This window comes from Narcine bancroftii, chromosome 3 (assembly GCF_036971445.1).
Source record: "Narcine bancroftii isolate sNarBan1 chromosome 3, sNarBan1.hap1, whole genome shotgun sequence".
In the NCBI taxonomy this organism is placed as follows: domain Eukaryota; kingdom Metazoa; phylum Chordata; class Chondrichthyes; order Torpediniformes; family Narcinidae; genus Narcine; species Narcine bancroftii.
In genome coordinates, this window is record NC_091471.1 from 350,893,264 (window position 1) to 350,915,925 (window position 22,662).

At 41.8% G+C, this 22,662-nt stretch overlaps 1 protein-coding gene across 1 annotated transcript in view; it reads right to left on the bottom strand.

The window, feature by feature from the left end:
- Nucleotides 1-19,981, bottom strand: part of nol11 (nucleolar protein 11) — a 52,636-nt gene extending 32,655 nt beyond the window's left edge. The window contains exons 1-6 of the mRNA XM_069929751.1: nt 19,833-19,981; nt 17,514-17,627; nt 16,238-16,294; nt 14,145-14,293; nt 12,246-12,303; nt 8,120-8,261 (exon numbers count right to left, since the gene is read on the bottom strand). Of these exons, the coding sequence (XP_069785852.1) occupies nt 8,120-8,261; nt 12,246-12,303; nt 14,145-14,293; nt 16,238-16,294; nt 17,514-17,627; nt 19,833-19,979 (667 nt within the window). The 5' untranslated portion in view covers nt 19,980-19,981. The remainder of the gene's footprint in view (nt 1-8,119; nt 8,262-12,245; nt 12,304-14,144; nt 14,294-16,237; nt 16,295-17,513; nt 17,628-19,832) is intronic.
- Nucleotides 19,982-22,662: the final 2,681 nt, after the last annotated feature.

The window sequence follows — 22,662 nt, forward strand, 5'->3', positions numbered from 1 at the left end:
TCGTTAGGTGAATATATATTAAGTAGATTCCAAAGCTCTGAATATATCTGACATTTTATCATAACATATCTCCCTGCTGGATCTATTATTTCCTCTTCTATTTTAAATGGCACATTTTTGCTAATTAATATAGCCACTCCTCTTGCTTTTGAATTATACGATGCTGCTGTTACATGTCCTACCCAATCTCTCTTTAATTTCTTGTGCTCCAATTCAGTTAAATGTGTTTCTTGGACAAATGCTATATCTATTTTTTCCTTTTTCAGTAAATTTAGTAGTTTCTTCCTTTTAATTTGGTTATGTATTCCATTAATATTTAGAGTCATATAGTTCAGCGTAGCCATTTTATATTTTGTTTATCTTCTCTTTCCGTTTTTCCATCATTACCTTTCCTCCTTTTCCATTTCTGTTTTCTTATTTTCAACTCTTTACCAGACAACATTCCTACAACATCCAACATTTTCCTTATTCTCCTATTTCTATCTTCTTTATCCCCAATCTCCCCTTCCCCTCCTGAGTTGCCCTTTATCCCTTGTCGGACAACCACATCTCCCCTCTCCATTTGGATTTGCGAATCCACTCGCAAGCGTCAACTGATTTTGCAGTGACCGCTCTTTTCCCCCCACCCAGCCCCCCCCAGAAAAGATTTCGTTTTTTATATGTCACAAAGGTCACTCTTTTAGTTCCCTCCTTATTCTCTCTATTCCATTACCTTCCCTTATTAATTCTTGTCTATACTTTCTATGTTTTCCTCTAATTACAGATACTTTCACATATGCCCGTTGTCTCTATTCACTCTTATACCTCTTTACCCGCATACATATCAATCGTGGTCATTTTTACCCTCCTTACCCGTCTTCATCCCTCAGTCTATTTTTGTCTTTACCCACATACATATCAATCGTGATAATTTTTGCTCTCATTACCCGTCTTCATCCCTCAGTCTATTTTTGTAATTGTTCTGCAAATTTTCGTGCTTCTTCTGGATCCGAGAATAGTCTGTTTTGTTGTCCTGGAATAAATATTTTCAATACCGCAGGATGCTTCAGTGTAAATTTATATCCTTTCTTCCATAAAATCGCTTTTGCTGCATTGAACTCTTTTCTCTTCTTTAGGAGTTCAAAGCTTATATCTGGATAAATGAAGATTTTTTGCCCTTTATACTCCAGTGGTTTGTTGCCCTCTCTTACTTTTTCCATTGTCTTCTCCAGTACCTTTTCTCTTGTAGTATATCTTAGGAATTTTACTACAATAGATCTTGGTTTTTGTTGTGGTTGTGGTTTAGGGGCCAATGCTCTATGTGCCCTTTCTATTTCCATTTCTTGCTGTAGTTCTGGACATCCTAGGGCCTTAGGGATCCATTCTTTTATAAACTCCCTCATATTCTTGCCTTCTACATCTTCCTTAAGGCCCACTATCTTTATGTTATTTCTTCTGTTATAATTTTCCATTATATCTATTTTTTGGGCTAGTAATTCTTGTGTCTCTTTAGTTTTTTTATTAGATTCCTCCAATTTCTTTTTTAAGTCTTCTACCTCCATTTCTGCTGCTATTGCCCGTTCTTCCATCTTGTCCATTTTTTTCCCCATTTCTGTTAAGGTCATATCCATTTTATTTATTTTCTTTTCTGTGTTGTTTATTCTTCTTCTTAAATCATTGAATTCCTGTGTTTGCCATTCTTTAAATGACTCCATGTATCCTCTAACAAGAGCAAGTACCTCCTTTACCTTGCCTATCTTTTCTTCTTCTATTTCCCTGTACTCTTCCTCTTCCTCTTCTTCTTCCTCTAGGTTGACCATCTGTTGTTTCTTTGCTGCCCTTTCCTCCTCTTCTTTCTTGTTTCTATTGTCTTCTGTGGTCTCTTCTTGCTGCAGGTGTTCTGCAGTTGTCGTTGCCGGCTGTGGAGATCGACTCCCCAGCTGGTCCCCCCTCCCGTCGGTGTGTTTTTTTGTATGCGCATCGCGCATGCGCGAGGAGTCGCGCATGCGCGGTTGCGCACTTTTACTCGGCTCTGTGAGCCATTGTTGTAGTTCTCTTTCTACCGACCTGAGGTAGTGGGGTCTTCTCTCCACAGCGGGCCTCTTCGGACAGGTAAGGCCTTCACCTTTTTCCTCCGTTGTCTTCTCTTCCTCTCTTCTTTCCGTTGATTTTGATTTTTCTCCTTTTGTCTTCATCTTCTTTCCACCTTTATATTCACTTTTCTTTAACTTGTATTTCTGTGCCTTTGTATTTTCTCTTGTTTTTCCCGACTTTTCTGGAGAGGGCTGGAGTTCACCGTCCGGCCACTACTCCATCACGTGACTCCTCCCTATCCAAATTTATTCTTAATGCAAGTGAGCTCGCATTTACCATGTCAGATGGCAGCTCATTCCAAATTTCAATCACTCTGAGTGAAGAAGTTCCCCCTAATGTTCCTCCTTAACCTTTCCCCTTTCTCTCTAAAGCCATGACCTCTTGTATTTATCTCTCCTAATCCAAGTAGAAAGAACTTATTCGCATTTACTCTGTTTATAGCCCTCATATTTTTGTAAAATCTCCCCTCATTCTTCTCATGCTCAAAGGAATAAAGTCCTAACCTGTTTAATCTTTTCTGTAACTCAACTCCAGAATAACCCAGCAACATCTTAGTAAATCTTCTCTCCATTCTTTTGATTTTATTGATACCCTTCTGGAGTTTGGCGACCAGAACTGCGCACAATATTTCAAATCTGGCCTCACCAATGTCTTGTACAACCTCACCATTACATCCCAACTGCTGTACTCAATACTTTGATTTATGATGGCCAAGATGCCAAAAGCTTTCTTCTCAATTCTCTCTACCTGTGACACTACTTTCAGGGAATTATGTATCTGTATTCCCAGATCCCTTTGTTACTCCGCACTCCTCAGTGCCCTACCATTTACTACGTCTTTCCAAAATGCAACATCACGCACTTCTTTGTATAAAATTCCATCTGAAATATTCTGGCCATTTTTCCAGTTGGTCCAGATCCCTCTGCAAGCCTTCCTTGCTGTCCACAACGTCTCCAATCTTAATGTCATCACAAACTTGCTGATCCAATTTACCACATTATCATCCAGATCATTGACGTAAACAACAATGGTCCCAGCACCAATCCCTGAGACATACCACTAATCTCAGGCCTCCAGTCTGAGAAACAATCATCCATTCTGTCTTCTCCCATTCAACCAATTTCAAATCCAGTTTATAACCTAGTGTTTGAACCTTCTGAATTAACCTCCCATGTGGGACGTTATCAAAGGCTTTTCAAAAGTCCATGTAGACAACATCCACTGCCTTTCCTTCATCTACTTTCTTGGTAATCTCTTAAAAATCTAAGATTTGTTAAACATGACCTACCATGCACAAAACCATACTGACTATCCTTAATCAGCCCTTAGCTGTCCAAATACTTGTATATATGTTGTAATCTCTCAGAACACTCTCCAGTAATTTACCTACCACTGATATCAGGCCTATAATTTCCAGGTTCACTTTTGGAGCCTTTTTTAAACCACAGAACAAATGAGCTACTCTCCAATCCACACCCAAGGCTAAGGATATTTTAAATATTTCTGCCAGGGCCCTGTAATTTTGACACTGGTCTTCCTCAAGGTCATGTCAGGCCTGGGGGATTTATCTACCTTTATTTGCTGTAAGGCAGCAAGAACCTCCTCCTCTTTAATCTCTCTATGTTCCATGCCTCTACTGCTCATTTCCTTTCCTTCCTTATACACTATGCCAGTTTCCTGAGTAAATACTGATACAAACTGTTTAAGATCTCCCCTCCTCTTATATTGGCATCTCAGGAAAAAGTTTTAGCTTTTACCATGTTGATAACCAGCAATGTTATTGAAATGGAAAGATGATTAATCCCCTACTCATACACAGTGGTTATATAATGTAATGTCCTATATAAGTTTAGAGAAAATTAGATATAATATTAAAGATAGAAAGTTTCAATTTATGATATTGTAGGGCCCATTCTTTTATTATAATTGGCAGAATTAACAATTATTGTATTTTCTGGTGGTTCATTGCCTGTTCTTAGGGGATCGCCAGTGATTCCACATTATTAATTAAAAAAAAATCTATGTATAAGGTAACCTTGATTAGAGGGAGGGGATAGATTAGATTTAGTTTTTTTTCCCTTTATTTTATACGCTATTGCAACAAATGGGTTTAACATGGTCGCATAGATCATTTCAATTAAATCTTTTTGAGGAATTATAAGCAATTATTAATGTAGTTTTATCTACATTTTTCCATTGGCTTTTTTTGTGCGAACTTGTATACAAATTAATTAATGTAATTGTCAATTCTGTATTTATGCTTATATGTTAAACTCAAAAAAAAATTTAAAAAAAGAAAGATCTCCCCCATCTCATCGGGCTCCACATATAGACGACCACTCTGATCTTCTAGGCGACCAATTTTGTCCCTTACAATCCTTTTACTCTCAACATGTTTGTAGAAACCCTTCGGGTTTACCTTCACATTATCTGCCAAAAGCAACTTCATGTCTTCTTTTTGCCTTTCTAATTTCCTTCCATTTTCTATACTCTTCTAGTACCTCATTTGCTCCTTGTTGCCTATACCTGCTAGACACCATCTTTTACAAGATTTCTAATATCCTTTGAAAACCAAGGTTCCCTATGCTTGTTAACTTTGCCTTTAATCCTGACAGGAACATGCAAACTCTGCACTGTCAAAATTTCACCTTTGTAGGCCTTCCACTTACTGAACACATTCTTGCCAGAAAACAAATGAGTCCAATCCACTCCTCCTAGATCCTTTTTCATTTCCACAAAATTGGCCTTTCTCCAATTTAGAATCTCAACTCGATGACCAGACTTATCCATACCCATAATTAATTTTAAACTAATGATATTATGGTCACTGGACCCAAAATGTTCACCTACATCAGTAGTTTTCAAACTGCCCTGCTAAACTCACATTCCGTCTTAAGTATCCCTGATACCATAATTGTTCTGTGATTCGTAAGGGAATGCTTAAGATGGTATCAAGATAGAGGAATTAGGGGATATAGGGAGAAGGCAGGTAGGTGGAGTTAGGTCATAAAATAGATCAGCCATGATCGTATTGAATGGCGGCGAGCAGGCTCGATGGGCCATTTTTGGCCTACTCCTGTTCCTACTTCCTATGTTCTATGTTCCTATGGTATGTGAATGGAAAGAAAAAGGTTTGAAAATCATTGTTTTAATCATACCTAACTGATTTATTATGTGCATGGTTTCATAACTCCAAAGGAAATGGGCCAATGACAAATGTTCTCAAGCAAAATATTTCAGTAACAATTGGGTCTAGAACAGTGGTTCTCAACCTTCCCTTCCCACTCACATGCCACCTTAAGCAATCCCTTACTAATCACAGCATAGGGATTGCTTGAGGTGGAATGAGAGTTGGGGGCAGTTTGAAACCTCTGGCCTACACATACTTCTGTTATCTGCCCTGGCTGATTCCCTAATATGGGATCAAGTATTGCATCCTCTCTCATTGGTACCTCTATATATTGATTTAGAAAAGTTTCCTGAACATTTTTGACAAACTCCAAGCCATCCAGCCCTTTTACAGTATGAGAGCCCCAGTCAACATGTGTAAAGTTAAAAATCTCCTAATTAATGGGTAGCTGAGGGATTGAGTAGTTTTTCAAAATGAACAGAAAGCAACGAAAAAAATGCAATAAGGGTAGAAAAATATGAAAGCAGGCCAATAACTTAAATGAGGACACCAAAAGTTTTTACAGATATATAAAGAGTAAAAGCAAGAGTAGACACTAGAAAATGAGAAGTGGGAATGGGGAACAAAGAAATGGCAAATGAATTGAATAGGTATTTTGCATCAGTCTTTACTGTGAAGACACCAGTGACACGGCAGAAATTCAAGGTAGTCAGAGAGTAAAAGTGAGTGCAGTCGCTATTGCCAAGGAGAAGATGGAGGGGAAGCTGAAGGGGCTGAAAAAAGATGGATTGTACCCCAAGGTCTGAAAGAGGTAGCTGAAGAGATTGTGATCGTTCTGTAGTCGGGAATGGTTCCCGACGCCAAGAAAACTGAACTCTTTAAGAAGTAAGAGAGGGGAAAAGACAGAAAATTATATTAACCTTACTTTAGCGGTTGACAAGATTGTTGAGTCCATGATTAAGAATGAGGATTCAGGGTACTTGAAAGATAAATTAGGCCAAAGTCAGCAGGGCTTCCTTCAGGGTAGATCTTGCCTGACAAATCTGTTGGAATTCTTTGAGACAGTAATGAACAGGACAGACAAAAGAGAGTGAGAAGTTGTTTGCTTGGATTTTCAGAAGGCCTTTGACAAGGTGCCATATACAAGGCTGCAAAACAAAACAGGATCTTGTGGCATTATAGGAAAGGAACTAGCACGGATAGAAGGTTCAGTAATTGGCGGAGGCAAAGAGTGGGAATAAGTGGGGATTTTCCGGCTGACTGCCAGTAACTCGTGGTGTTTTGTAGGGGCTCAGTTTTGGATCCACTATTTTTCATATTGTATGCAAGTGATTTAGATGACAAGAATTGATGGCTTTGTGGCCAAATTTTCCCATGATACAAAAATAGGTGGACGGATGGATAGTATTTAAGAAGCAGGAGGTCTGCAGTGACTTGGGTTGGTTGGGAGAATGGGCAAAGAAATGTCAGACAGAATAGATTCTGTAAGTGTGTGGTCATGCACTTTGGTTGAAGGAATAAGTTGACTATTTTCTAAATGGGCAATAAACTCAGAAAGCAGAGGTCCAAAGGGATTTGGGAGTCCTCGTGCAGGTTTCCCAAGAGGTTAATTTGCAGGATGAGTTGGGAAATCCAATTTTAACAATCATTTTCAACAGAACTCGTATATAATTGAAGTCAAGGATATATTGCTGAGGCTTTACAAATTATTGGGTCAGACCACATTTGGAGTATTGTGAGCAGTTTTGGGCCCCATATCCAAGGTAAAAAGTGTTAGCACTGGAGAGGGTCCAGAGCAGGTTTATGAGACTAATTCCATGGATGAGAGGGTTAATGTACAAGGAACGTTTGATGGCTTTAGGTCTATACTTGCACGAGTTTAGAAGGATGGGGGGGGGGGGGGGATCCCATCGAAACACAGTGAATATTGAAAGGACTGGATAGAGTGAACATAGAGATGTTTCCATTTGTAGGACAGTCTAGTATCAGATGAAGCAGCTCAAAATAAAAGGACCTCCCTCAAGAATAGAGATGAGAAGTTTCTTTAGTCAGAGGGTATTAAGTGCATCCCCGTGGAATTCGTTGCCACAGATGGTTGTAGAGGCCAAGTCACTGGATATTTAAAAAGCTGAGGTTGATACATTCTTGATTAGTAAGGGCAGCAAATGTGATGGGGAGAAGGCAGGAGAATGGGGCTGAAAGGAAGAAAATATCAACCAAGTTTTGAATGACAGAGCAGTCTCAATGGGCTGAATAGCCTAATTCTGCTCCTTAGTCTTATAGAAGAATGAGCGGAGGAAAAAGCCTCACGAGGGGGAAATCAAGAAGTGATTTGTAGAAACTTTCACATTGAAGGCACTTAAATATGGAGTGACATAAACTCAAGGCTACTAATAATGGAATTGTTTCAATACACTTTTCTAAGTCCATGAGGATGATAGGATTAATTATATTAACGAGCAAATATCGAAATTTCACTTCAATAGCAGTGGATAAGGAATGTATACAAGGTGGGACATCAGATTAGCTGCACGTAGGATGAAGGAATTACTCAGAAAGTGTTCAGTTTCGTGATGTTCAAAACAGATGTACACCAAGGTCAGCAGTGAAATGGTAAATAAAAGCCACAATATGCACTGCCTAAATATAAAAGATCATACTCTTACATTACATTTTCAGGGTTCATGTAGCATTAGCACAAGAAATAAGGAAATCACCCGGTGAATCATGTGATACGTCGGTGTTTAAAAATAGCTAAAATCCAGTTAACTGTGGCCTGTAATAGCCCAGCAAGTTATTTTAACAAAATCAGTGTAAAAAAGATAATCAGAGTAGGGTGGTAGTTGATTCTAAATTCATTAGTATTGGCAAACATTTTATCCAAGTTGCATGCAAGGAGTTCCATCTAACACTTACATAAACATATTAGGGTTGTGCTCTCTTTTTCAAGAGAAAGTGCAAAGCTCACAGGATAACCAATCAGATCTCCCGAATCAAACTTATATTTGTGCTGTGTTTTGAACTTTAGCTTCTGCGAATATACTTGGAATATCCTGTCCTGTTTAAAAAAAGAACTTTGTATTAAAAACTCAAATCTAAAAACAATGCAAAAAAAGTTAGAAAAAAAAAACACAATGCTGGAGAAACTCAGCAGGTCAAATGGTGCACTTTATGTAACAAAGAGAAAGATACATAACCAACTTTTCAGGCTTGAGCACTCCATTAAGGTAGAGTGGAACCCCGATTTAATGTGAATTCAGATATAACACAATGAGTCATTAGACCCCAATACATACAAGGTATACGCCGCTTAATGTCCATGTTCTGTTCTTGGAGATAGGACATTAAGCAAGCCCATTTTAAAAGATGCAGTACCAGGGATGGCCACCCTGTGGCGCATCTAAATGGTTAAGGCAAATAATGTTTATCATGATGGGGAATTCATCGTATTGATTGGGGGAGGTGGGTCCTGCTATGAAGGAGGGGTGGGGAGTGCTGCTGCGAACAAAGGGAGGGGATGTGAATGCTGCCACAAACAGAAGGTGGTGGGGGGTGGGGTATAGTGCCAATGTGAACAGAGGGGGGTGGTGGGATTGCTGCTGCGATCAATGTGTGTATATATTGTCTTTTCTTTGCCTTGGCTTCGCGGACGAATATTTATGGAGGGGGTAAAAGTCCACGTCAGCTGCAGGCTCGTTTGTGGCTGACAAGTCCGATGCGGGACAGGCAGGCACGGTTGCAGCGGCTGCAGGGGAAAATTGGTTGGTTGGGTTGGGTGTTGGGTTTTTCCTCCTTTGCCTTTTGTCAGTGAGGTGGGCTCTGCGGTCTTCTTCAAAGGAGGTTGCTGCCCGCCAAACTGTGAGGCGCCAAGATGCACGGTTTGAGGCGATATCAGCCCACTGGCGGTGGTCAATGTGGCAGGCACCAAGAGATTTCTTTAGGCAGTCCTTGTACCTTTTCTTTGGTGCACCTCTGTCACGGTGGCCAGTGGAGAGCTCGCCATATAACACGATCTTGGGAAGGCGATGGTCCTCCATTCTGGAGACGTGACCCATCCAGCGCAGCTGGATCTTCAGCAGCGTGGACTCGATGCTGTCGACCTCTGCCATCTCGAGTACTTTGATGTTAGGGATGAAAGCGCTCCAATGGATGTTGAGGATGGAGCGGAGACAACGCTGGTGGAAGCGTTCTAGGAGCCGTAGGTGATGCCGGTAGAGGACCCATGATTCGGAGCCGAACAGGAGTGTGGGTATGACAACGGCTCTGTATACGCTTATCTTTGTGAGGTTTTTCAGTTGGTTGTTTTTCCAAACTCTTTTGTGTAGTCTTCCAAAGGCACTATTTGCCTTGGCGAGTCTGTTGTCTATCTCATTGTCGATCCTTGCATCTGATGAAATGGTGCAGCCGAGATAGGTAAACTGGTTGACCGTTTTGAGTTTTGTGTGCCCGATGGAGATGTGGGGGGGCTGGTAGTCATGGTGGGGAGCTGGCTGATGGAGGACCTCAGTTTTCTTCAGGCTGACTTCCAGGCCAAACCTTTTGGCAGTTTCCGCAAAGCAGGATGTCAAGCGCTGAAGAGCTGGCTCTGAATGGGCAACTAAAGTGGCATCGTCTGCAAAGAGTAGTTCACGGACAAGTTTCTCTTGTGTCTTGGTGTGAGTTTGCAGGCGCCTCAGATTGAAGAGACTGCCATCCGTGCGGTACCGGATGTAAACAGCGTCTTCATTGTTGGGGTCTTTCATGGCTTGGTTCAGCATCATGCTGAAGAAGATTGAAAAGAGGGTTGGTGCCAGAACACAGCCTTGCTTCACGCACAGTACTGAAACACCGATTTAGCGCTACCCCGCTTTTTTCGCGATGTGATTTTTTTTTGGACCCCCACCTATTGCATTATAACAGGGTTCCACTGTATGAGCAAAATGTGAGCAGGGGTCCAAACAAAATGGAAGGGGGAGCCTACATTTTGCTCATACTTTGATGAAGTGCTCAAGCCCGAAACATTTGCTACATAAAGTACACTGTTTGACCTGCTGAATTTCTCCAGCAGTGTTTTTACTTCAATCACAGTCTCTTCAAAGTTTTCATCATTTTTTTACTCCACAAAATGGGAGCAGCACAATTGGCATAGCAGTCAGTGCAACGCCTTTACAGCGCCAGCGATCGGGACCGGTCCAGAGTTCAAATCCTGTGCTGTCTGTAAGGAGTTTGTACATTCTCCCTGTGTCTGCGTGGGTTTTCCCTGAGGGCTCCAGTTTCCTCCCACCATTCAAAACATACTGGGGGTGTAGGTTAATGGGGTGGCACAGACTCGTGGGCCGAACTGGCCTATTAACGTGCTGATGTCTACATTTAAATGAAGTTAGCCCATTCCAACCATGCATAGATGATTGCTTTTTTGGGAAAAGCAACAAGATATCAATCCATTAAATGTACAACCCAAATTGAAAGGTTCACTTTCTCCAGTTGGTTTCTTCCACTTTGCTCAAAAATCTCCACAGATCTAGCACCTTTCACCCATAGAACCCCATCAGATGACCTATGCTAAACTGGTAAAAAGCAGAAGGGAATCAATATCCAGAGAATTATCATGTCTCAAATTCCGATGTTCACATTAACCTGGATCAGTTAGTTATTAGTGTTACTAAATGGAGGAATAACAGATGCAATTGTAGCAATACTGTTTTAAAAACAAAGTGCATGCATATTTGGCACAAGTAAATGAATTATTTGATTGAATGGGATGCATTTTAGTTTTATTCAAAATAAAGAACCGAAAGTACATTTTCACAAAATGTGAAAACTGCTGGTAAAGCTGTCATTGCTTATCCCCAGATGCTGGTTAGAAATTGCAGTGGACTTTATTCCTGGAGACTATCAAAGGGATCCACACATGAAGAAGGTCCAGCGGCTAAACTTTGAAGAGATTCAGTATGTCACCAAAGATTCTTGAAAACTTCTACAGGTGTACCGTGTTGCATCACTGTCTGGTACAGAGGTGCCAACGCCCAGGACAAGAAAAATAAATTCCAGGAGTTTGTTAACTAGGTTAACAACATCATGGGGAACAGCCTTCACTCTTTCAAGGATATCTAAAAGAGGTGGTGTCTTGAGAAAGCAGCCTCTAACCTCAAGGACCCCCACCACCCAAACCTTCTTCACTCTGCTACCATCAGGAAAAAGGTACAAGAGCCTGAAGACAAGCACTCAGTGGCACAAGGACAGCTTCTTCCCTGTTGCCATCAGATTCCTAAATGAACAATGAACCACAGATACTGCCTCACTTTGACTTTTTCTTGATCTATTTTTATTTATTTTGTAAGGTGGTTTTTATATAAATGTTTGCACTGTGATTGCTGCCACAAAACATTGGATTTTGTGACATGTTCATGACAATTGATTCTGATTCTATTAGGGCCGCCAGTATTATTGCTCTCCTGTAAATTATGTTCCTCATTAATGTAGCAACACTCCTACTTTTGGTCCAAAAGTTGAGGAGCTGAAGTATCACTCCTGAGCATGTTTCTTATTATAATGAGGACTATCACATCATTCCACCTTGGATTTGTTATTTACACGAGACCTTTGTTGAACCTATGAGTTTTTTTATTTAAAAAATCCCAAGTTGTTGTAACTTAAATACAGTAAAATCCCTGTTATCTGGAATTCCAGCAACCGGCAAAAAAAAATTGCGGAAAATAAATAGGTAAAAAATATTTAATTGGTGCTCTTTGACGTTAGTTCACCAATCTCACAACGTGCAATCTTAAACAACCAGAAATTTCACTTATCCAGCATCTACCAATCCCCATATGTACTAGATAGGGCTTTAAAGTAAAAAAAACTGGAAGTAAAGGCAATATACAGCCACATTAAGGGGATGTCTGCTTTGGAGATATTTCTTCTAGGGGGCTTGGGACACCCAGGTCAATTGATACCGTTCATCCTTGATGTCATGCACCATGCAGCCACAGGGGCTTGGTGTGTTTGGGGTGGATGAGCCAAGCTGTTGCAGCAACACAAATCAGAAATACTTTATACATACCTTTTCAGTGACGAAAATTAGAACTGGACTTTCAGCATCTAGCAAAGCAGTACTCCACCTGAAAATAAAATGGGACCATCAGCAAACAAAACAGGTGCAGGTAAATGTATTTTTTTTGTGATTTAAAAATTAATCTGAGCACAACAGGGTCCTGTAGGATTACCTGGTCAGAAATAAAATCTCCACTTCTTCGGCACCTTGCTATCCAACTACAAGAGATTCAACACCTGCTCTTCTACATTCTCCAGTCCCACATTCCAGGATCCACTTCCTCCCCCTGGTTGCAGCAGTGCATCTCTTCCAACTTACTGAACTCCATTTGAAGATCATGACATAGTCACTTCTACACTAGGAATGCTGGAGGAACTTAGCCAGTCTCGCAGAGTCCATTTTTTTCCACAATCACAGCGTCTGCAGACTCTCATGTTTCACTTCTACACTGGGGAGCCCCAAGATAGATTGGGTGACAGCCTTGCAAAGCACTCTAACTCAATACTCAAAAGGTATTGAGTTTCTTTGTTGTGGGTCGTTTTAATTTTCCAACCCACTCTGACCTGCCTTTGGCCTCCTCCACCATTCCAGTGAAGCTCGAAGTTTGGAGACAAAACCTTAGCCCTCGAGCTTGGCACATTACAGGTAAAAATAACATAGATTAAAAAAAGGGGAGGAGGTCCTGAGTTGGGATGGAACTAAGAGACAGGATCTCCAAGGTAGTGATCTCTGGATTGCTACCTGTGCTGAGTGCGTAGGGGCAAAAATGGAAGGATCAGATGGATGATTGTGTGGCTGAAGGTCTGGTGCAGAAGGCAGGGTTTCAGATTCTTAGACCATTGGGATCTCTTCGGGGGGAGGCATGACCTCTACAAGGACAGGATACACCTGAACCCAAAAGGGGCCAATATCCTGGCAGGTAGGTTTAATAGAACTGTTGGAAATGGTTGAAACTAATTTGGCAGGGGGATGGGAACCTGATAAGGTAATGGACAGGAAAGAGAAAATAAGAAGTTTGGATTGGCAGTGAAATTCAAAGGGGAGAAGGTGCAGAAAGGGATTGGAGAGAATGGCCAAGTGCATCAAGTAACAAGGTGAGGGGTGAGGGGGTGTGTGGAGTAACAGATTAAAGGTATTATATTCATGAATGCATGAAGTGTAAGAAATAAAATGCATGAGCTTGAAGATCAACTGCATATTGGAGGGTATGATGTTATAGGTATAACATGGAGACATGGCTGCATGAGGACCAGGTTTGGGAAATTAATATTCCAGAATATACGTCCCATCGAAAGGACAGACAAATGGGTAGAGTGGTGGGGTGGCTCTGAGGAATGATTTTCAGTCCCTTAAAAGCAGGTGGAGTAGAGTCTGTGTGGATAGAGTTGAGGAATTGCAAGGGCAAGAGGACCATAATAGGAGTCATATACAGGCCCCCAAAAAGTAGCTCGGATATAGGAGGCAGAATAAATCAGGAGATTGGCATATCAGAATGGTAATGATACAGGTGCTATGGGGGATTTCAACATGCAGGAAGACTGTGAAAATCTAGATGGTGTGTGCAAATAAGCGAGTTTATAGAATGTATCTGGGATACATTCTTAGAGAAGATCATAATGGAGCCAGAAGAAGACGATTTTGGATTTGGTGTTGTGTAACGATGAGGATTTGATAAAGGACCTTGAAGTAGGAGAGCGATTCGTTTTAATTTTCAATTTGAAAGGGAGAAGGAAAGAAAGTCAGAAGAATCAGTATTATAGTTGAATAAAAGGGATTATGCAGCCATGAGGGAGGAGCTCGCCAAAATACCTGCCACAATTTATCTTTGCAATCCTTTTCAACAAAACATTTCTGGGCCTTGTATAATTTTTTTTCTTCCCAGTTCATCAAGTTTTTCTCAGTACTAACCTGATGACTTCCTCTGCTGACAGAACACTTTCAACTTCCTGTTGTGGATCTGACAGAAGATCATCAAGTTGTCTCACACCCCCTCGCTTGAAAAGCACCAGAGGTTCTGCTTTGGGCAGTGCGTGTATCTGGTGGACCTCAGCTGCTAACTAAATTCCAACGAGAAAATAAAGTGGAAAAAACAGATATTATTTTGATTTGCCACATTTCCCTCTAGAATTCTTAAAACTGCTCCGAAGACAAAACATTCCAGTACCCTGATCTTTGATCATGTAGCATGCGCTATGGCAGAGTGTGAAAACAAGGCACTGACACGTGGTGAGTACAGTCAATACTAAATTTTTTGACGGTTTGACCTGCTTTTATATAGGCTTACTGGGCCTGTTTGTTGCATCCCTTCTGGTGGAAATGACGTCACTGGCTTGCCAGCCACGGATGGGCTGGCGTTCCCACTGGTGCTCCCTTTTAGGTTCACCAACAAGCAATGAGCCCCGAGAAAGTCTGCCCCCAGTAGTAGTTGTAGCACTGCTGCCAGGGTGAACGTCTACAAACACCGGCAGTTCCCAAAGCAAAGTGGAACGGTGTGGGTTACAAAGGTTTGGATGTTGGAATTGTTTGCAGCCCTCAGGGCGGGGCCTGGTTTTCCGTTGCCGGTGTCGCGAGCTGAGGGTGGCAGGACGTTGATCTCAGCCATGGTATTGACCAGGAACCGTTACCTGAAAGGGAGTCCCAGATGTGGAGAAGGTTGTCTCGTTAGCCAGCTGCCACAGCCACTAGCGATGGTCGGCTGTGGCATTTCCCTGAAGCTCACAGGGAGGACAGCATTGATGAGCCTCCGAACCCCACCACTGGTGATAGAAACAGTACTGGTCACCACTGGTGATAGAAACAGTACTGGTCAGTGGTGGGGGGGTGGGGGTGGGTCCGTTATCCTGCTGACCGTCTGTGCCGACCTAGATGTCCGCTGCACCCGAGGCCTTGCGACTTGGTCTACCACAATGCTGGAGTCTCTCTTCGCTCCCCAGAGGACGCCCACTTGAGCCGTGACCTTCGTGGTGTCACTGAAGTCCTCCTCAGCGAGCAGTAGTCAGATATCCTCCAATAGTCGCTCCAGGAAGATCTGTTCAAAGATCAGGCAAGGCTTGTGGCCATCAGTCATTCATGGGAGCAGAAGGGGCCCTGTCCCCAAAACCGTCCATATGCAAGTCAGGCCACACGCTTGCGTTTCGATAGCCTGAAAGTGCAGGTAAATAGGTCTTTGATAGTCACATATTTGCCTTGCTCTGGAGGGCAATGACCCTGGTGGCTGTGTCCTGGTCGAGCAAGCTCACCATGTAGTATTACTTTGTGGTGATGGCTGTGATTTGTCAAATCTGGAACTGGGCCTCGGCCTGCTCGAACCGTACCATAGGCTGCGGAGTCCAGAATGTCGACAGTTTCATGAAACTGCATGGTGTTGCTTGCTCCTCCATCGTTGGGTCCAAAGCGCCATTTGGACCAGTCAGGGTCACCAATGTAGCACGCTCTACAGTAGAGCGTGGAAATAGGACACTGACACGAGGACAGTTCGCCCTGCCTTTATATAGGCTCACTTAACCTGGTTGCGTGGCTTCTGGCGGAAATGTCACCAGCTTGCTGGCGTTCCTGCCAGTGCTCGCTGTTTCCTGCCGTGTGGCCAGCAACCTGTGAAGAAAGCCGATTTAGCTGGCATGGGCCTTGCAGGATCGCCACGTTTGGACACCACCTTGCGTGTTGGAGCGCCACAGTCCGCTACAACCACTTAATTTCCAAAACATATGTAAAATACAAATGTTACCAGTTGAATCTTTTCCAGACAACTAAATTATCTGCATCAAGAATATAATTCTTTCCCACATTTTATAAAGACTACAACTTCCAAAACTGGAATTTAATAATTTCACTTGCAAATTATATCATAATTTTAAAAGTCCCCTCTGGTGACTTGTTCAAAATCTTCAATGAATTGAAATTTTTTTAAACTAATTCCTACTGAAATTGTATAATGGAAGAAAAATTTTACTTTGCTTTGTATTATATTGTGGTAAAATGCATCCATGTGATTCTCAACCTACTGTAGCTTTGAAAGTTTTTTCCAGATTGGCATCTTCCTTGTTCCATATTCTTAAAACCTAGAAGGGCGTGAGATGAAAACACGATTAATGTGAACTGTGCGGACTACAAATGTTAATCAAACAAGCACTGGCTAGTTTCTTAGAACCAGAGAACACTACAGCACATAAACAGGCCCTTTGGCTCTAGTCCATGCTGAACCATTTTTTCTGCCTAGTCCCATTGACCTGAACCCAGACCATATCCTTCCATACCCTCCTGTCCAAATTTTATTTAAATGTCAAAATTGAGCCTGCATTTACCAATTCAGCTGGTTGCTTGTTCTGCACTTCCACCACTCTTTGTGAAGAAGTTCCCCCTAAACCTTTTCCCTTTCACCCTTAAACCACGTCCTCTAGTTCTTATCTCACCCAACTTCAGTGGAAAAGATTTGTGCTAATGAAGGCCATTTTAATCTCAGGGTCTTTTACTTTTGGCACTTATATCCAGCAATAATCATATTTCAAAATACAAACATTAATGTCACCATCTACTTGGTCCTAAATTTAGAACAGCTGTAACTGGATGGTGTTAAGTTTCCAAATGAAATATTACCGTGGTTTAACAAAATACAAGTTTTTGCCAGAAAACAATCTCCAGTAAGGAAACCTCACATCCATAAACAGTAAAACTTTCATCCCATCTATTCAGATTGGATTTAATCTTTGGTCTTGACCAAAAATGTATCTTTGTTTGTCTCTGAAAATGCTGCCAGAAAGATTAGATTGTTCTCTGATCACAGGCAATGCAATGAAAAATTGAGAGAAAATTTCTACACCAAGGATACTAAAAATCCAGTATGGGAGCAAGAAAAAGCAAAAGCCACTAAATAAACTTTAAAAAAAAAATCCACATTGATAAAAAATGCTTTGAACACCCATTTCCAATGACAAAGCCTCTATTTACAACCTGAGGTAGCATTCATTTTGCAGTCTGAACATCAGACATTTTTTTACATCAAAAAATGTTAAATGAATGCAAGCTTTTGTTATTGTAGTTTAGTTTTGTCCAAGTTGGTTTTAACTGAAGTAGATTTTAGAGCTAGATGGGGGAAAATCTTTTGTATGTATCTAAATGGGAAAAACTGTCCTGAAAACAAATATTTTGGTTTATCTGCGACCTGAATATGATTGAAAAAGAACATTTTAATAAAAATATTAATGGAGTGTTTCCAGAACCCTCCAATTACACAATATATTTGCCAAACACATGCCAATCAGCAATTTTAAAATTTCTTACCTTATGGTCATGGACCATAATGTATTCTCCAGTCTGGCCATTGTAGACTGCAGGGCAAGAGATTTTTTGGGTTTGCTTAACTGTCCAACTTCCAAGAGGCTTTTGGTCTGATACCTTCAATGTACCAAACAAAATATACAAGATTACAGACATTGTCATTTTTTTTTAACAGTAAAAAAAAAACTGTTGATGGAATTCAGTGGGTCGAGCAGCATCTGGAAATGACCAGATCCTGCATTAGAGCGTCCAGTCACTGTAACAAGTCACTGGAAAATTTAAAAATACACTAGCATCACAGAGCATATTCAAAGGCTCTTTATACAATTTGAACATGTGATTTTACATATTTTCCATACACTGATACTGGAACACCAAAGAAAATTTACAGATTTTACATTTTTTTAATACTAGTGCTTCGACTTCATTGCTTTCTGCCTCCAATCTCTTTTAATTCATTAACCCACATTATTTACACGAGTCCAGTTTTAGCTTCAACATTCCCCAATTTAATCAGCCTGCCACTGGTAACTAATCGGAGGTGGAGAGGGTGAGCAAATTTAAATTCCTGGGAGTCACCATCTCAGAGAACCTTTCCTGGAGCCAACACACTAATGTCATCGTGAAGAAAGCACATCAGCACCTCTACTTCCTTAAGGGTTTGTGGAGGTTTGGTATGTAACTGGAAACCTTGGCAAACTTCTATAGATGTGTAGAAGAAAGTGTGCTGACCGGCTGCATCACAGCCTGGTATTTGTTGGTTGTGGGGTGGGGGGGGGGGCACCAATACCTCTAAGCAGAAAGCACTGCAAGAGGAAGTGGACACAGCCCAGTTTTTCCACAGGTAAAACTCTTCCCCCTCCATCCAGAACATCCACATGGAACAGAGGTGTCACGGTTAGTTGTTGTAACAGCGCTAGCAACTGGGGATCGAATCAGGTGCTATCTGCAAGGAGTTTGTACATTCTCCTTGTGTCTGTGTGGGTTTCCTCCAGGTGCTCCAGTTTTGTCCCACCCTTCAGAACTTATGAGGATTGTAGATCAATTGGGTGTATTTGGGTGCCAGAGACTCGTGAGTCTCTGCTGAAAGGGATTGTTACCGTGCTGCATGTCCAAACTTAAATGTATTATTTAATTTAGTTTTAAATTTAATGGTGTCATCAGGAGCAACAACAATCATTAAGGATCAACATCACCCAGCACATGATCTGTTCTGGCTGCTGTCATCAGGAAAGAGGTATAGGACTTGTACCACCAGGTTCAGGAACAGTTGCTACCTCTCCACCATCAGACTCAACAACAAACTCAATCAGAGACTCATTTAAGGACCCTTAATTCGCACATTATTTATTTTCTGTATCGCAGTTTATTTACATTCATTTCTTTGTTTCCCTCTTTTGTATACGTACCTCTTCTTGAATAGTTTTTTTTGCACTACCAATAAGTAGAAATTCTGCCTGCCCCTCAAGAAAAAGAATCTCAGGGTTGTATGTGATGTCACGTATATACTCAGATAATAAATATGAACTTTGATGTAAATCCTTCAACAGCCAAACCTCAAGTCTTGGAAGTCTATACTTTTCTAATTAAAAGTCTTCCGATCAATCCAATTTCCCTCTTAAATAGTCAAATTTACTTGGTTCTTGATTTTTAAGAGCTAGCTATTGATACCTTTTAACATTACAACACAAGATCTGCATCCACCCCAGACAGCAGCCAGCACCTGGGTTCAATGATTTAAAGAAAGATGGCACCTGAATTTCTGGCTGCTGTCATCAGGAAAGAGGTATAGGACTTGTACCACCAGGTTCAGGAACAGTTGCTACCTCTCCACCATCAGACTCAACAACAAACTCAGAGACTCATTTTAGGACAATATGTGTTCATGACAATAAATTCAGATTCATCTCCAAATTTAGAGGCTGCGCTGAATTGAACTGTGGTGACCACCCTCTGTCCTCCCTTCTCACTCCCCATCATCTGTCCAACTCTCCCCGATCACATTCCATTCTCTCCCCCAACCCTGTCCTTCATCCCCTCCTTTGCTCTCCTTCCTCGATCCTCCTCGTCATAACTCACTCTCCCCTCCACCCTCCCAACCCTGTCCTCCCTTACTCTATCCCATTCCCCTCCTTTGCACTCCTCCCTCTCCCTGATCCCTCCCCATTTACACCACTCTCCCCATCCTTCCACCCCCTTCTCACTCCCTCCATCCAACCTCATGACTCTCCAAACGAGGCGTCATTAAAATGCCTCCCCCCGGAAAGATGCCAACACGCCATCCTAGGACCCGTTCCCCCCACCCACCCAGCACAGCTTTACCTTGTAGACAGTGACTGTCCGTTCTTCGTGGGTGACGACGACACAGTCGGGCCCGGCGGCCTCCACAGCGCGCACGGCACCACCGCTCCGCAACCCACACAACGTGAACTCCTCATACAGCAGCGCCATCTTGCCCCATCCCACCATGCGCCTGCGCAAACACGCCGTGAGGGGCCAGCCTGTCTGGGGAACTCTCGCCATCGCGCCCCCTGCTGGACCTCACAGTGGCCTCCACTGAGTCGCCGGTGAAACTGGCCGGAGCGTTGGATGTCAGAGCTTATTGTCATATACAGAAGCACTAGGTACATATGCACCGAGAGTCCATGCCAAAGCCACACAGTTACGTAAGATAAGCAAATAACAATAGTGTAAGATAAGTTCCCACAATGTGCCCTGACAAAAATAATAAACAGGAAAGGACAGATAAGTATTCAGTTGCAGGTTGTGCCAGGAAATATCTATGGCTGCAGCGAGTAGGAATATCAGCGCACACGTACCCGTTTATGACAATAAACCTTTTATCAAAACTGCAGCACATATTTTTAAGTTTAAATATCAAGTCAAGTTTATTGGGATCCAATTGTACATGTATAACCTGTTGAAACAGCGTTCTCTGGTCCTCTGTGCAAAACATGCAGACTCACAACCAGACAAAGTACACGTACAGACAAACAATATAAACGCAGGATGAGTATTTCATCTATAGAAAGAAATACATATTGTTTTGTATATATGAGAGCTTGGATGGTTAGTGTGAGTAGTTCCTTTGGTTGTTCAGTATTCTCACTTCCCACGGGAAGAAACTGTCCCTCCACCTGGTGGTGCTGGCTCTGATACTCCTGTATCTCTTCCTTGATGGGTGTAGCGGAAAGATGTGATGTGTAAGTTGGAAGGGACCCTCAGTGATTTTATGTACCTTCTTCAGACATTGATCCCAGTAGATCACTTCGATGGGGGGGGGGGGGGGGAGGGAGACTCCAGTGATCCTCTCAGCCACTCATGCTCCTGTGGATTGACCGCCGATCTTTTTACAGGGGAGTGCTTACAGGGTGACGGACCATGTGCATGCGTAGGGTTGAGGGAGGAGGCGATTGGGAGCATCGCAGTCACCTCCATGGCGGAGAACCAATGAAAAGGGCAGGGGGACTTTGGTGAGAGGTGTTTTATAGGAAGAAGAGTTGTGATTTGAGAAAAGAATAAAGAAGGTTGACACCATTTTTGTGCTGAAGAATGAGTGATTGTTTCCTTTTAATTGTGTGTGTATCGTATAACTTACAGTTCCTACACTCTGCAGCAACCGTATTACCCTGTGATGCAGCCGATAGAGCTCCTATAGAAGTTGACATGATGGTGGCCGGCAGCCTTGCCCACTTCAGTCTTCTCAGGAAGTGCAGTCATTGTTGCACCTTCCTGACAAGTGAGGAGATGTTGATTGTCCACAATAGATCACTAGCTAAATTAACTCATAAAGTGAAAGTTTATTGTCAGGTACAGAAGTATGATATACATATACACCGAAATTCTATGCCTATGCCATACAGCTATGTAAGATACACAAACAACAATGTGCCCTGGCAAAAATAATAAATATAAAAAAGACAGATAACTAAATATTCACAGACACAGGTAATGCCAAGTATCTGTTTAGCTGCGGCAAGTAGGAATATTGGCGTACATTTACAGTGTACTTAAGTATGTAACGATAAACCTTTTCTCATTATCAAAACTGCAGCATTTATAATTTTAAACTAAATTTGTCACAAAATACTTTGAAGACTGAGAAGGGGTCTTCATTATCGTCAAGTATGAAAACATCCAGAGAGACACAAAAGCTGCTCCACACCCCTTCCCCAGATTCCTTCCCTTTCCAGACATGTAATATCAAACCTACCCTTGAGACTTGATAAAGGGTTCAGACCTGAAACATGAACTGACCATGTGTGACGTTTGACTCACAGAGTTCCTCCTGCAATTCTTTGATGAAGTCATCCAATTTGGGCTTGCAAGGAAAGAGTAGTTTCCAAATGGTAGAAAGCTATAAGCTCTGACAGCTCAAAAAGACTTTGGGGTCACCCGGAGATAGATTATTGGATGAACAGTGAGAGAGGCGGTAAGGTTAGCACAACCCATGTTCAAATCCAGCGCTGTCTGTAAGGAGTTTGTACATTTTCTCATGTCTGTGTGGGTTTCCTCCAGGGGCTCCAGTTTCCACCCACCCTCCAAATTATACAGGGGTTGTAGGTTAATTGGGTGCAATTTGGTGGCATGGGCTTATGGGCTGAAGTGACCTATTCCAATGCTGTATGTCTAAATTAAAATTAAATTAAAATTTAAAGATTCATTGGGCCAGGCAGCACAGTACGGATAGTCAACATTTTTGGGTCCGGACCCTTTGTTGTTGTTCACTGAAAGTCCAGTATCTACTTCCCATTCATATCTCTAAACTATTGGAATATCTTAGACGTACAGAAAATAACTGAGAAAGCTAATGTAGATCTGCCCTTTATATCCAATACAACATAAAGTTATTCTGCAACTGACTGGAGCTGTTCTGTGCTAATCACCTTTGGAAGGACCATTTAGCCATGGAGAGGATGCATCATGGACGAGAGTTAAACACAGGCAGATCGTGTGCAGTGAGCTAAAGGACATTATGGTCATTAAGAAAAACCATTAGGTCAGGAAGAGAGAGTCTATAAACTGCTAACTATAAAATCGAGGACAACAGGGTGCATTTTAAAAATTGGTGTCAGACCTTTTGGGAGTAAAGTTTGGAAGATGTTTATATATAACTGGTGGTTAAAATGTGAACTCATCTGTGCAGACTTGA